At 31.4% G+C, this 15,804-nt stretch overlaps 1 protein-coding gene across 1 annotated transcript; it reads left to right on the top strand.

Annotated features, from left to right (window-relative positions):
• The first annotated feature begins 246 nt into the window (after window positions 1-246).
• Window positions 247-10,320, top strand: LOC111704224 (ribosomal biogenesis protein LAS1L). Its single transcript, XM_023476378.1, has 7 exons — window positions 247-383; window positions 749-784; window positions 2,407-2,577; window positions 6,672-6,888; window positions 7,278-7,329; window positions 8,156-8,233; window positions 10,000-10,320. Exons 1-7 carry the CDS (start codon window positions 332-334, stop codon window positions 10,024-10,026), a joined length of 633 nt encoding a protein of 210 aa, XP_023332146.1. The 5' UTR covers window positions 247-331; the 3' UTR covers window positions 10,027-10,320.
• The last annotated feature ends 5,484 nt before the right edge of the window (window positions 10,321-15,804 follow it).

Here is a 15,804-nt window from a genome sequence, read left to right as displayed (position 1 = left end):
ATGAAACGACTCCTTTTTTTTAAAGATGTCCGAAGAAGATGTGCAATAATTGGTTGAAGCAGAACTCTCTATTGGTTTGGTTGAAGCAGAACTCTGTTTTGGTTTAATTGAAGCAGAACTCCGGGTTAGTTTGGTTAAAGCAGAACTTTGATTTGGTTTGGTTGAAGCAGAACTCTGATTTGGTTTGGTTGAGGCAGAACTCTGATTTGGTTTGGTTGAAGCAGAACTCTGGTTTGGTTTGGTTGAAGCAGAACTCTGGTTTGGTTTGGTTGAAGCAGAACTCTGGTTTGGTTTGGTTGAAGCAGAACTCTGGTTTGGTTTGGGGGTTTCCATGATGCCGGAGCTGAAGCCCAACTGGCTTCTGTTGAGTGTATCAGATCTAGGTTTTTCATCATCTTTTCAAAAGAAATTGAGTCTTACAAATATATATTCATGTCACGTCTGTAATAACAGCATAGCATTAAAGGGACTGTTAACTAAGTCCATCAAAGAGTGTTATAAACGATAAACTACTTCACTCTTTTTCCTTTGTATTACCAGGAATTTACCAGGAATTTACCAGGAATTTACCAGGAATTACCAATCTACGGTACCAATTGAAAATCAATTATGACACTCTTCAATTGGAGGTTATGAACTTTAATTTGTTTTTAAATAATTCATAAATCATCAGATGGTAAACAAAACAAAAATGTTCAGTAAAATCATATTTGCAAAGAAATGGAAAAAATTATGAAAAAATGCGTAGAAAAGTTACCAAACAGAAGTGGAGTTATAGTCAAAGGTAAAATCTTATTAAAAACTGAGATGATGTAAACTTAAAGGAAGCGTTTTGCGAAAAATGTAAGGGGGTATAGGCTTATGGCGAAAAATAATCACTTTTGATCGCTACTAATCTTACTTCTAATTGATGCGTCTATACTATATTTTTTTTTTAGTATACAATGTACTTAAAACGCCGAAATAGTTGGCCGCCAGGTGTCTCTGCTCTCGATGCTTTGAATGATTACACGTGGCAGACACCACGTCGTTTTAAGTGCATTGTATATAAAACAAGTAACAAAAGTCATGAAATATTAACTATATACGAATGCGTCGAACAATACTCGATGATTATAGGTTTCAATATCTAAATGATTTGTTTGATATGAAATTGATTTTTTTACAAGTCGTTTTTAACAATTTTCTCCTTATAGACACAACAGATAGAAGTAAGATTAGTAGCGATCAAAAGCGATTTTTCTTCGCCGTACCTAGATCCCCTTTCATTTTTCGCAAACACTCCCTTTAAGATAAAATGGATAAAATAATACAAAAGATTAAATTCCTTGATAAAATTGAATTACAAACACACAATGCTCAAATTTCCCTTAATATAAAATTATATTTGATCAATTGAACATATGCTTTAAGGTAAACAAAAAAATTCAATCAAATTCATGAGATAATTACAAAGAAAAACAAAATACTCATTAAGAATAAGTAATCGAGTTTTGGTTGCCTTTCTTGCTCCTTGCGTTAAACCTTAAGAAACTGAGTTTTTATCACAAATCCAATTTTCTAATCCTATATATTTGCAACCTGATGATGTTAAGCTTTGATATTTAAACATTGATTAATTGATCTAACATAAATCATAGTTTAAAATATCAAATATCAAATCAAATGACAATGGGTTGCAAAGAGTTTGTTACAAGAACTCAGTTCATTTTTCGCGTAATTAGTTGTAAATGCGATTTTAAACCTTTTCTCTCACCTATATTTCTCTCTCATTGATGTTGGGAAAATGGCATTTCATGAAATGACATTTCATAGATGAACCTGTGGAACATGTAACAAAATCATTTGTATAAATTTAAAAGCTATTTAGACATTTTTATGGGCATAAACTTCTTTTAAAGAGGAAAATTTGTAAAGAGAAAAGGCGTAGAGAAATCGATTGATCTTATACAATTATTCTCTCTTTAAAAATTGCTATCTAGCTATCATATATGACTTGCGTATCTATTTTTAATAAAATGGAAGATTCAAGTTTTCTTTTTTTTCTGTGAAAATTATAAAAATGCTTCAAATAACAAATCAAAATCGAAAAACAAAAAAAAATGAACTGATTTACCTAATCCATCTAAACATTTTTCTCTTTGTATGAACTGTTAGCTATGAAATGTGATCTTTCTATTTAAAATTAAAAATGAGAGGGCGCTTCGCACCCATCATCTAAAAACAAATTGCCATTTACCATTCTTTTTAAATTCTTTTGAAATTAAAAATTTAAAATTTTGCCGTCCATATAAACCTTCCCTGAGGGTCTTTTTACTTGCAACAACAACAACAACAACAACAACAATAATAATAATAATAATATTAGATATACAAATAGTCTCTCACTGTATTACAAAACTCTAGGTGGTCCCTGGAAGAGTTTGAGGGAGAATGCGGACGAGGATTCAGACGATTCGTCGGCCGAAGAATCTGAATCTGAACCAGTAGCGGGAAATGACAGAAAATACATTCCATGGCGATCCCCATCTCTAGCACGCAGAGTTGTTCAAAACGTGAAGTTTAGCCCAAACCTAGGTATGTTCAAAACCAAACCTAGGTATGTTCAAAACCAAACCTAGGTATGTTAAAACCAAACCTAGGTATGTTCAAAACCAAACCTAGGTAAGTTTAAACCAAACCTAGGTATGTTCAAAACGAAACCTAGGTTTGTTAAAAAAACGTTGGTATGTTTAAAACCAAACCTAGGTATTTTCAAAACCAAACCTAGTTATGTTCAAAACCAAACCTTGGTATTTTTAAAACAAAACCTAGGTATGTTGAAAACAATCCTAGGTATTTTCAAAACCAAACCTAGGTATGTTAAGAAAAACCTAGTCATGTTCAAAGCCAAACCTAGGTATGTTCAAAACCAAACCTAGGTATGCTGAAAAAAAATCTATTTATGTTTAAAACAAAACCTAGGTATGTTCAAAACCAAACCTAGGTTTGTTGAAAAAAACTATTTATGTTAAAAACAAACCTAGGTATGTTAAAAACAAACTTAGGTATGTTCAAAACCTGACCTAGGTATGTTCAAAAGCAAACCCAAAAATGTTCAAAATTAAACCTCGGTATGTTCAAAACAAAACCTACAGAAACAAACCTAGGTACGTTCAAAAACAAACCTAGGTATGTTCAAAACCAAACATAGGTATGGCAAAAAACCAAACACTAAGTAGTTGGGATGTTCAAAACTAAACTTCAAACTAAGTATGTTAAAACTAATCCTAGTTATGTTCGAAGCCAAAACATAGGTATGTTCAGACATTTGAAATTAAATCGAATTGAGTCTCGAAAAAGAAGAAAAGAACAATTTTTGTTTACATTTTCATCTCCGTCAACCTTTGCACATTTTTTATTCGAAGTAATTCTGAAAAGTTTAGAACTCTATTTCACAAATCATTGAAACTTGAAATACAGAAAGATTAAAGGTAGAAATAGGATTGAATTCTATAGACATACATTTTAACAATTTGCTTCAATGTGTTTCGTCATTCTATAAATACTTACACAAATATTTTAAAATAAAAATTTATATTATTTAATAATTATTAGGTGAACGTTCCTTTAAATTTATATTTTGGTGAATTATATTTTATCTCAACATAGAGAAAACATATCTCAACAAATAGCAAATATATCTCAAGAAAAACTAAACCATTCTCAACAAATAACAAACAAACTTATCACCACAAATAACCAACTTTTCTAGAAAAAAAGCAAACACATCTCAACAAAAACCAAACATATCTCAACAAGAACCAAAACTATCTCAACAAAGAGCAAACATATCTCAACAAGAACCAAAACTATCTCAACAAAGAGCAAACATATCTCAACAAGAACAAAAACTATCTCAACAAAGAGCAAATTTATCCAAACTAAGAACAAACTTATCACGGCATTAAAGAAGTATCTCAACAAGTATAAAGCATATCTCAAGAAAGACCAAACATATCTCAACAAATAGCAAACATATCTCAACAAAGAAATAACATATCTCAACAAAGACCAAAGATATCACAACAAAGATCAAAGAAATCTCAACAAAGATTTAACACATCTCATCAAATAGCAAACATATCTTCTGAAAGATCAAATATTTTATATAACTCAATTGTAAGAATGAAACATACAATTAAGCATTTAAAATATCCTTTTTTTTCCGGCTTCACATCACTTTTCTATCTATGGTTTTCAGAGGAAAAAGAGCTGCTAAGCAGTAATTTGTGGCAAAAACTCAATTCCTTTTAATTAGATTTTTCATACTTAGTTAGGTCCACTGTCTCTGGACAGTTTTTGGGCTGACTCGAATCCCACCCCCCCCTGGAAAAAGAGCTGCTAAGCTTAACACCCTGGAAAAAAAGCTGCTGAGTTTTAACACCCCTCCTGGAAAAAGAACAAATACCTATAAGCGACCCTGATTCCATTCTAAACAAACGTTAATTATTTGTCAAAAAAAATGTAGGTTAAAGTCATAAAATATAATGAAGGTTTCGAAATTATAGTTTCTAATTAAAAATAATTACACTAAAAGTAATGGTCCTTCAGAAACAGATGTAATAATTGAAACATGTTTTTCCCTCACAGTTAGTTCCCTGTAATTGGCATTTAATTTAGAAAAAATCTGTTCTCATTAACATGATCTCAACAAAAACATCAGCAAAATATCCCTAAAAAATCTAAAATTCCTCAATAGCAAGAGTTTTAGCAAATTAATCTTTCAATTTTATGTTTTAGTGATCCATCATCATTTATCAAGCCTTAATTTTCTAACATTGTAAAGTTTAACAATACAAATTTCGTGGATTTTCGGATTTTGGAACTTTAGAATGGGATCATCCTTAATCTCGATTCTCGATCTGTTTATTAACCAGAGCTGAAAACTTTAGAATGGTGGATATCGGGATCAATGCTTAATCCACTCTTTTTCTTAATCTCGAGATTAAATATTGCTTGTTCTCCTCTCATTTTTATTCTCCAGATTTATTATCCGATCAGGATTAAGGATATCCCATTCTAAAGTTTTCAGCTCTGGAGATTAAGAATAAGAGGAGATCAAGCATTAATCCTGATATCCACCATTCAAAAGTTCCAAGAGAATTTTCAAATTCAAATAAAGCTAATCTTTTTTTCAGAATTCATGTGATTGTAAAGTAACACATAAAAAATGGTCCTAACCGCACTTTGAAGTGGTATTAATGTTCATTAGATACAAACCAACCAAAAACCCAATCATACAATGAAGCCAAAAAAAATTTAAATTCAAAACCAATTGGATTCTTTTATGTTTATGCATTCAGCCCTAACTAAATTGGTAAGGGTATAACTATTCATAGAAAGGAAAAAACATCAAAAGATGCATTTCGAACCGTTGAATAGCGTCCATTTCTTTATTTTTCAATATTTTCTTTAAATTGTGTTATTACTGAACAAAATTTTTTTTTAATACGTAATCAAATATCTTTTAACAACCGGATATTGTTCATACTTTGTTCAATTTTCAAGGGAATTCGTTGTTACAAGACGGATATCTTGATTCCATATCTTAATTTATTTTAGCCATTGTTTACGAGAAACTACAAAGTTATACCAAGTTTATTTTCCCAGTTCCTTGTTGAATTATGGATAGGAGAAATAGATTTAATTTAAAACCTGGAAAAAGTTACATGAACGTTCTAATCATATTATTACTGGATTGCATGACGGTTTAGTTTTGAGGTTTAATATGTATAAAATCCCTCTCAACTAGATATTTATAGAATAATTTAATAGCCATGAAAGAATTCAACTACAAAATCATGTTTCCCAGCAGGAACAAAATATTATTTTTTATATGCACAAACTCATAGCATTGTGTTGCAGGCTGTTGTTTATTTTTTATATTTACAAACTCATAGCATTGTGTTAGGCTGTTGTTTATTTTTTATATTTACAAAATCATAGCATTGTGTTGGGCTGTTGTTTATTTTTAACCGACACTAACCGCTAAAAAATCTAATGTTTTAATCCCCTTATCTTTGTAACCTGTTAGTATAAACTTTGAAATTTTAAACAAACTATTTTTCTATAACAGAATTCATCACAACAAAAGATTGTAAAAATATGAGGATAATAAAATTATAATTTCTGCAGCAACTTTTTACTTCTTTACTTTGCGTAGACAAAAAAACGTAAGTTATCAATTGTAATCAGGCTTTTTTTATAATATTCTAAATTTTGTACATGAATTTTCAAACAATTTAAAAGCTGGGCTGAAATATTTTGAGGACACTTATGGGTTGCCGGGGGGTGTTATAGGCTAAAATAATTCGAAATATTTTTTTCAAAATTTTTTTTCACGGGCAACGCCGTGCCCTTCAGCTAGTAAATCTATAAATCTAATTCCCATGCAACATTATTTTAGAGACAATGAAACTTTTAATGTTTTTTTAAATTCAAGAAACTCTTCAGTAAACCTTTATTTGATCATCGACGTCGGAGAAATCTGTATTTAAAGATTGCCGTTGAGAATTGGAAATGGCATTATTTAAATGGGGTGGGGGCTTGATAGTCTTTACTTAAACCTTAATAAAGTAAGAATAAGTAATAAAAGTTAAAATTACAGAAAATAAATAAATATTTTCTAGTTCGCCGTGTTTTGGAGCAAAGACGAGATACAAGGCGGGCCAAGGAGAGAATACAGGAGAAGGAAGGAGAGGAGAAGAAGGATAAAGGAGGGAAGAAGAGGAATGAAGAGGAAGAAGAAAATAAAGGAAAATGTAAAATATTCTCTCTTGATCTTGAAGCAGATCTTCACAGTGGGCAAACAAGGAACCTTTGGAAATCACACAAAATGGACGCATGGTGAGTAATAATTTGTTTTAGAATTGAGTTTTTCCCACAAATTTAAATTTTCTGATCCCAATATCTTTGCAACCTGATGGTGCAAACCTTTGATCTTTCAAACTTAGATTATTTTATCTTGAGAAATTCGTAGTTTGAAATAACTAAGGTCTAGGACATCGGATTACAAAGATATGGAGATTAGAAAATCAGAATTTGTGGCAAAAACTCAATTCCTTTTAATTAGATTTTTCATACTTAGTTAGGTCCACTGTCTCTGGACAGTTTTTGGGCTGACTCGAATCCCATTTAAAAAATAACGTTTATTTTATTATTATTATAATTATNATTATTATTATTATTATTATTATTATTATTATTATTATTATTATAATGATTATTTTGATAAGGACAAGTATGAGAGAGGATATGAGACCCTATACTGAGCTTGATGACGATGAGGTAAACTATGCTATTATTGAAGATTTAATGAAAAAGGGAATCACGTCACGAATTTTACAGAAGTTTTAAAAAAGATATCTATTGCCTACGCTTCCATGTAGCAAACAAGGTACTGAATTGGCTGATTTCAGACAGCTTTGGATGGTTATGGAAGGTTTTAATTAGGGATCTTAATGATGATAATTATTAGGATGATTGTAATTAGGATAATAATGAGCAGGATGATAATTTCATATTGATAATGATTAGGATGATAATGATCAGGATGATAATGCTCTCAGGATGATAATGCTCAGGATGATAATGATCAGGATGATAATGCTCAGGATGAGAATGCTCAGGATGATAATGATCAGGATGATAATGCTCAGGATGATAATGCTCAGGATGATAATGCTTAGGATGATAATGATCAGGATGATAATGATCAGGATGATAATGATCAAGATGATAATGATTAGGATGAAAATTTTCAGGATGGTAATGATCAGGATGATAATGATCAGGATGATAATGATCAGGATGATAATGATCAGGATTATAATGATTAGGATGAAAATTATCAGGATGATAATCATCTGGATGATAATAATTAGAATGATAATGATTAGGATGATAATGATTAGGATAATTATGATTATGATAATGATTAGGATGATAATGATTAGGGCGATAATGAATAGGATAATTATGATTATGATAATGATTAGGATGATAAAAGTTAGAATGATAATGATTAGGATGATAAAGATTAGGATATTTATGATCATGATAATGATCGAATGATAATGATTGGGATGATAATGATTAGAATGATAATAATTAGGATGATGAGGAGTATGATGACTATGATGAGTTTGAAGAGGAGGAGTATAACGGGAAAGAGAAGTGGAATCATCTCAAGGACATTTCTTCTTAATATTTTGCAACCTGAGTCAGTTTTCCTAATAATTCGAAGGTTCTAGTTGATCTTTGAAATTATTTGTAGCATTTATTCGTCTATTTTTCATTTATTAAAAAAACTCATAGTCTTGGCATTTCTAATATGTGGTCTGTGCTTTTTTATGCAGTTAGTTTTACCGGAGATACAACGAGTTTCGTTCAGATTTCAATTTATTAAATAAAACCAGAATTTTCAAAATGAAAATGCCAGGACTAGGGGGTAGTCAGTGATTATTTAGACTTTTACTATTTAAATCAGGTATCCGAATAAATGTCGCAAATAGTTTTAATGATCAAAGACGACCTTGAAGTCGTCTTTCTATTGTAATGTTCGGAGTGGGACACCCTTTAACAGATCTATCTTTATCCCTTAGGCAGAAAGCCCAAGGAAGTTACGTGCACATGCCGCGTTGAATTATAAAACAGAGAAAGAGCCCGTTCTAGCCGCGGCGCTCGGCATCTGAGCCTGTGCAATGTGCGGCGCATGGCCCCCGAGCCTGTCTTAGCAACAGCGCTGCGCCCAGAAAGTGTCTTAACCCAGCCTTACCCTAAAATAATCTCTCTCTTTCTTGTAATTCTACGCGGCAAGCGCACGTAACTTCCTTCGGCAAATGCCTATCCCTGATAAGTGTTGAGCTGAATCAGACCCAATTACTTAACTGATCAGTTTTCAGATCATTAATATGTTTCTGAAACCTTCAGGTCAAATCTTTAATCCCTAAAAAAGAGATTGTGAACAAATTTTCATTGATTTTAAGTTTACAATAGAAGAAATTTTGTATTTAATCATACCTTTGCTTGGACCAATTCATAAAGCACAAAAAATATTTCTAAAAAAGGCCGAAAAATATTGCCGCCGGGGTATAATTTTCATTTAATAAAACTATTTAAATATTCTCTTTTCTCCTAATCCCTAAATGCTTTATTTCATCAAATCAACTAAAATGTACTAGAGTTCCAGACCAACAAGATTTCAGGATTTATTTCTATTTATTAGAATAGAAACTCACAAGACTCAGAAAATTAGATTTTTTAAAGAAAATTTCATTTGTTAAAGTTTAGTCTACCTTTAAAGGGCAAAATATGAAATAAAATATTTTTTTGTATTACAGCGAGACCTATGAATCTGTAGAATGGGAAGACAACATTTCAGCAATCACCAGTATCTTGAAAATCAGAATATCAAGTAAAATGGTCTGTGACACTGCGTGTTTTTCATGTTATGTGACCAGTGAGACCAGGGGCGGATACAGGATTTAAGTGAGGGGTGGGGCAAGATTTTTTAGGAACAAAAAAATTAATAATTAGGAACAAAAAATCGTGCCGAAGGCGAAAATTTTTTTTGACTTAAAAGACTCAAAAAGAGTCAAAATTAATGACTAAAGACTAAAAAACTAGATTTTTAACTTTTCACACATTATAGTTTATTAAGACAGATATTTTTCCTGTTTTGCACTAGGGTTTCTTTCCCTTATGCATGCTATTGAGAAGCTATTCTGAAAAAAGGAACAAAAAATTCCAAATTCAGGGGGGGCGAATGTCCCTTGCCCCCCTTGTATCCGCCCCTGAGTGAGACTATTGAAAATCTTAATTTGAGCTTAAATTATATAGGAACCACAATTTTGTGGTTCCTATATAATTTATGTTCGTAGATTGAAAATAAACTTACAAATTGTAAGCCTGGAAGATTTATTAAAATTGTTTTAAGACGAAATTTGCTGACTACAGGGTTCCTCAAGTGAATCAGATTTCTAGACGAAACCCGTGAACTCGAAACCCGTGAACTCGAAACTAAATATTTGTTATCTCACGCAAACTCCACAACTACAGGAACAAATCTAGAAGAAACTGTGAAAAAAGCTGTTGAAAATTCAAAGACGGAAACTTTTGAAAACCAGATTTGCAGAAGTCAGAAATTGTGAACCAGATTTAGATAAAAACCTGCAACTTGTAAACCATATTTACAATCTTAGCAAACTAAATTATGACCCAATGCAGTTTACCAGATTAATCCCATAATATAGAAAAAATAAATATTCTTCAAGAAAATTAGCCTTCTGGAAAATAATGAGAATAACTATATTTGTTTTACTATTTAAAAATCGATGATTTTCAAGAGGTTCATAAAAAAGAAAATTGTAAGATTGTAACACTTTTCCATCTAAAAACGATGTTAAGAAATCTATACTTACGATTCACAAAAATACNAGGTCTGTAATGTCTAAAAAGATCTAATAAGATTAATTGCTCAGAGTCTTCAGATGAGGACTATTTGCAAAGGGGGGGGGGAGGGGTATACTTGAAACCTTACCCCACCCCCTCCTCTTCAGTTCTCGAATTAGTGCTTAGTAGTTTCTTGTTAAGAAATTCCTGTCCTTGCATTTAAGTTGATAACCCCCGAAGATATGTTCTACTAAACAATCACATCAAATTATAATACATTGAAAATGCATATTGAACAAATTTCTTCAACATTGAACTAACATTTGGCAAAACAGCTGGAAAAAATACCTCTTCTCTGTTTCAAAGGTTTAAAAAACTCGAACTACGTATTATCATACATGAAGTCAAAACATTTGTTTTGTGAATCTCGTGATTAACCATTGATCTCTATCTTTTGAAGAGTTAGGGATTAATTCAATTCCTCTTCAATATCCCATGGTGGTCCTACCATGCAGGGATATCTTTAATTAAGGGAGCAAGCATTTTTTCTCAAATCTAAAGTGTCCACAAAGGATAACGATATATATATATAGCGTCCAAGATTCAAGTCTTTGGTCGTCATTAAATTGTCATATAGCCTAGCTATAGGATCATATATATAAGGAGAAAGTATATATAGCCTAGCTATAGGATCATATATATATAAGGAGAAAGTATATATAGCCAATATAGGATCTTATATAGCCTAAAGGATCGTATATAGCCTATATGATCATATAAGATAAAATTTCTACAGTATCAATTGAAAATGTGTCTTTCTCAGCCTCAGAGGAGTATACAGGAATGTTTTCAAATGTGGGGTGGCTAAATATTTTTTAACAGTGGGGGGGGGGGGGAAATTCCTCCAGGAAATCACAGTTTTTACTTATCCAGGGAAGCTTATCCCTCAAAGCCCCCCCCCCTCCTCCGCCTGTGTCATGCCTTCAGAATTGTGGATATTGATATCAATGCTGGATCTCCTCTTTTTATTAATCTCAAGATTAATTTAATCCTTAGTTTGTATCCAGAAAAGTGTAGATTCAACCAGTAGTACGTAAACAGAATCTTGAACAGCCAATCAGAAGCCAGGATATTTGAAAATTTGCACGGAATTTAATTAAGAACTCTCATTGGTCGGAAACTGGCAGGGATATCTAAAATTAGAAAAAAAGAACGGATAAAGCAGGAAATTAAAAGCGTCCACATTGGATATCAAGATTAAGGGATCGGGACTAAGGGCCAATTCTAAAGTTCCCAGTTCAGAACTTAAATAATATTGCAAATAAACTCATTCTATACTTCCTTAAATTTTGTAAAAACTAAAAGAATATTATAGATAACCTTGAATCCTGTGTTAACATGAATCAAATGTTAAAACTTAAATTTCTTACTTAAAATAGTTTGATGAAAAAGTTTAAACTTTCACACGCTTTAAGTTTAGCGCCAAAGTCTAATAATCAATTTAAAGGGTCAAAATTTAAAAATATTTTATTCCTTTAGCGGCCGCCACGGTTTAGAAGTATATAGTCTTAAGTCTCTACTCTAACATTTAAGGCTAGACCCGTATTGGTGATTTTTGTCACAATGATTCGCTGGTTTTTATAGATCAGACTCTTCTAATTTGAAAAATTGAGAGTTTTGTCACAATGATTCACTGTTTTTTTGAACCAGACTACTAATATGAAAAATAAAATTGCGAGTTTTGTCACAATGATTCACTGGTGTTTAAAGCAGACTCTTCTAATTTGAAAAATTGTAAGTTTTGTCAAAATGAGTCAAAATGGTTTTTAAATCAGACTCCACTAATTTTATTTCTTACTCATTAGTTAGTTTAAATACCCATATTTAGCAATACAACCATCAAAAATTTTTTGCAAAATTTCGCGAAAAAATAGAAAACGCTAAAATTTCGTGAAAAAATGCAAATATTTCGCGAAAAAACGCGAAAATTTTGAAAAATGGAAATAATTCAAACAAAAAACACGAAAAGCCCGCGAACAATACCGAAGTTTTTAAACAAATGCAAAATTTTATCGAAAAAGTTGCGAAAATTCATCAAAAAAGACTTTTTGAGAATACAAGTCTCATTTTCAAAGAGGGAATTTATCCGTGAGCCCAATTGTTGAATAACACAAAATATAAAGCTAGATTCAAGAACGACAAGGAGACATCAGACATTTCGTGAATGCGAAAACGTTTGCGAAATGCAACCAATTTTTTTTGCATTTTTTCGCGAAACGTTTCGTTCGCTGGAAACCCTTTTATACTCATACACATATAAGCATGTCAATTTGTTTCAATCTTCATTATACAGAAACAATCGCAAGAAATAATTATGGTCTTAAAACATTCTTTAAAAAGTGAATATTTGCAAATTATCTTTTTTTCCCATCTCATAATCTGAGTTAGTTTCCCTTTTGTCCATTTCACGGATCATTTTTTTAATATTCTTTTTTGTTTGTGGTTTTTCAACATTTCTTATTATCGGTTTTTATATCGTTAGAACTGACGAGGGTCAACCCAGACCGAAATATATTTTCAATAAAATGTGGAACTAACATCTACTTTATTTTCTCTACAGAGGTTTGGTCCATCACCATCACAGAATTTTAAATACAGCAATTGTGCAATGAAAACAGGCCAATTTTACTTAATGAGTGTTAATATGTTTGTTGACGTTAAAAGTCAATATGATAAAATAAAAGGAGATCTACATGGATATTTCTAACATTTATTTAATAAAACGGATGTTTTGAAATAGTTTCCCAAGTGGCATTAAAATTGGTTGGTTTAGAAATTAATAAAGGAAAAAAACAGACATCAGCAGCAACTTCATGTTGGTAATGTATAACTTCATATTGGTGGTGCAGATCAACTAGAACTGGAACAACAGGTTTCTGCTCTCTCCTGTGGGCACTACGTGGAGGAAATAGATCTTGAGTACGCATACATCTAGAGAAAAGTCTAAAGCATTTGAGTCGGAAAAATCGTCTTCCTTATATTTCGAATTAATTTTAACAATGTTACATAAATCCAAACCATTTGCATTGTATAAGAACATCAAACACACCTAATTATTGCTTTTATGTTGTTTTCCTTTTCCAATGTTATCTGGCTCTCACTGTATTGTACAGGGATACGCAAAATGGAGGAGAATGAAAGTACGACCTGAGTCTAAAACTAAAGAACAAAAAGTTTTGACTTAAATTTTAAGTTCATGGTTTAATGCCACTTCTGATTTAATTTAAACCTGAACTTTAACCGTGAGGTTAAATATTTAACCCTGTGGTTAAATATTTAACTCGCCGAAATCGACGAGTTAAAATTTAAACACAGGGTTAAAATCTTGAAATCCTGCATTTTCCCTATTTGTCTATTATTCAATCATCATTCAGTTGAGAAAGTGGCATTCAACTTTACGATATATCTAAAAGTGAAAACCTTGTTAAAGAAATTTCACGTTTTAGATTAATTAATTTTTGCATGTAAACCCAAAATACGATTGTAACTCGAAATATGTTTTGTTTTTTGGTTACGTAATCAGCTGATTAGCGATGGTTATGTAATATTCTCCGTAAATCCTTTTCTCTGATTGGTTCAGATTTTCCCGGGAAATTCAAATTTAAAATTGAGAAAGATTAATATTTAAGTAGCTATTCATTATTTTACAGAACTTTTAACTTCGAACTTAAAATTCGCGCATTCTTTAGTTTTAGACTCTGAACACATACAATATGACAATTCCAGGGTTAAACTATGTCTTCTGCCATGAGCCCAGTCTTTAAATGGCTCATAGAATGATTTGGCAAAGAAACAAATGTTTACAGTTGTTGATAATTGTGAATATTAGAAAACAGACAGTCTCATCATATTTGGGTAACCTCAAAAAGATTATCAAGTACAATAGGTAGCAACAGAGAAATGAACCAATTATGCACGACGTCACAAGTGTCAAATATATCAAGGAAAGCGAAATTTGCTCACATTAGTGACTGTTTTCCAAGATTAAATAAAAAAGTGTAAAAACAGAAAATAAAGAACACATCAAATTGCACTTATTTTACTGTAAGATAAGGCACTTTTCTCAGAAATTATCACTATTATTATTAATTTTGTCGGACACAAAAACTAAGTTGACACTTGTGACGTAAGAAAACAGCTGTACTGAGTGTACAAATTCTATGTTACCATCTATTGTACTAGAATCTATTTGGATAACCTTGTATATTGCAACGCAACAAACTTGAAACAAAAGAAATATTGATTTTCAATATCTTCTTGCTCCCTAACAAATATGTATTCTGGATGAAAACCTACAATTAAGAACCAATAATACTTTTTTCTTTAGAATACTGAACGTGAAGTATATTGTACGCAACGAGGTTATAGTGTATAGAGTGATGATGTACGCTAATACTTTACTAATTGTATATGCCATAAATTATACCGAAAGCGTACTGCATATTTGTTTCTTTTAAGTTAATTCTGGCCTAACCCATAGTACATCAATATTAGTAAACAGTTGTAAGTGTACAGTACAGCTAACTGAGCACACAAGTAGAGAACTATCATCCCCCTGATTGTACGCCTTTATTGTTTTAACAACAATTGAAATAATTTAGTCTCAGCATGGTCTCAACTAAGAATGATACAGTAATAACCAAAAGTCTTAGAAAAATCAATAAAACTTCCTAGATTTCAAAACTTTTTATTAGTTTGAAGTTTGCTTTTATTATACTTTGCAACATCTTTATCCAAAAATAGTGAGAATAGTTTGTGTGTTAGCTATAAGTTAAAATGAGCCTGGGTACACGGCACATTGCTGTGATTCAACTTTATGGTAATAAAGAAAATCATAACCTGCCTGAAAGAAATTTCTTGGTTTGGTAAATTAAATAATTAGCAATATTTAGTGTTAGCATTTTAAATATCGAATATTTTAAATAAAATCTGGTTTATTGAGATAAAACAGAATATTGGTTGAATTTAATTTTTGCTATGACGTTTGCTCGTTATCTATGTCAATCTATATTTCTAATTCCTTCAGCGTATGTCAAATTTGCGTCAAAATTACGTCAGTAACACGAAATATTATACGTTTTCAATCATAACTCCTATTATTAAGAAGCTATAGATAAAAACAATTTTTTGAATTGCTAATATGTAACCAAAAATTTTGCCTTTCTCATATTTGGGCGTAAAATTAGAACTAGAGGAGCAACAAGGTCACAAAGTCTTACCAGCAATATCAACTGAATTTGACCTCCTCCTGGTTAGTTTGTAGTGTACGATTTAAACATTTTCAATAAAACAAAGCTGTGGGACAGTATG

Source organism: Eurytemora carolleeae, unplaced genomic scaffold (assembly GCF_000591075.1).
Source record: "Eurytemora carolleeae unplaced genomic scaffold, Eaff_2.0 scaffold527, whole genome shotgun sequence".
NCBI classification, from domain to species: Eukaryota; Metazoa; Arthropoda; class Copepoda; order Calanoida; family Temoridae; genus Eurytemora; species Eurytemora carolleeae.
This window is presented reverse-complemented; position numbering and strand designations above follow the sequence as displayed.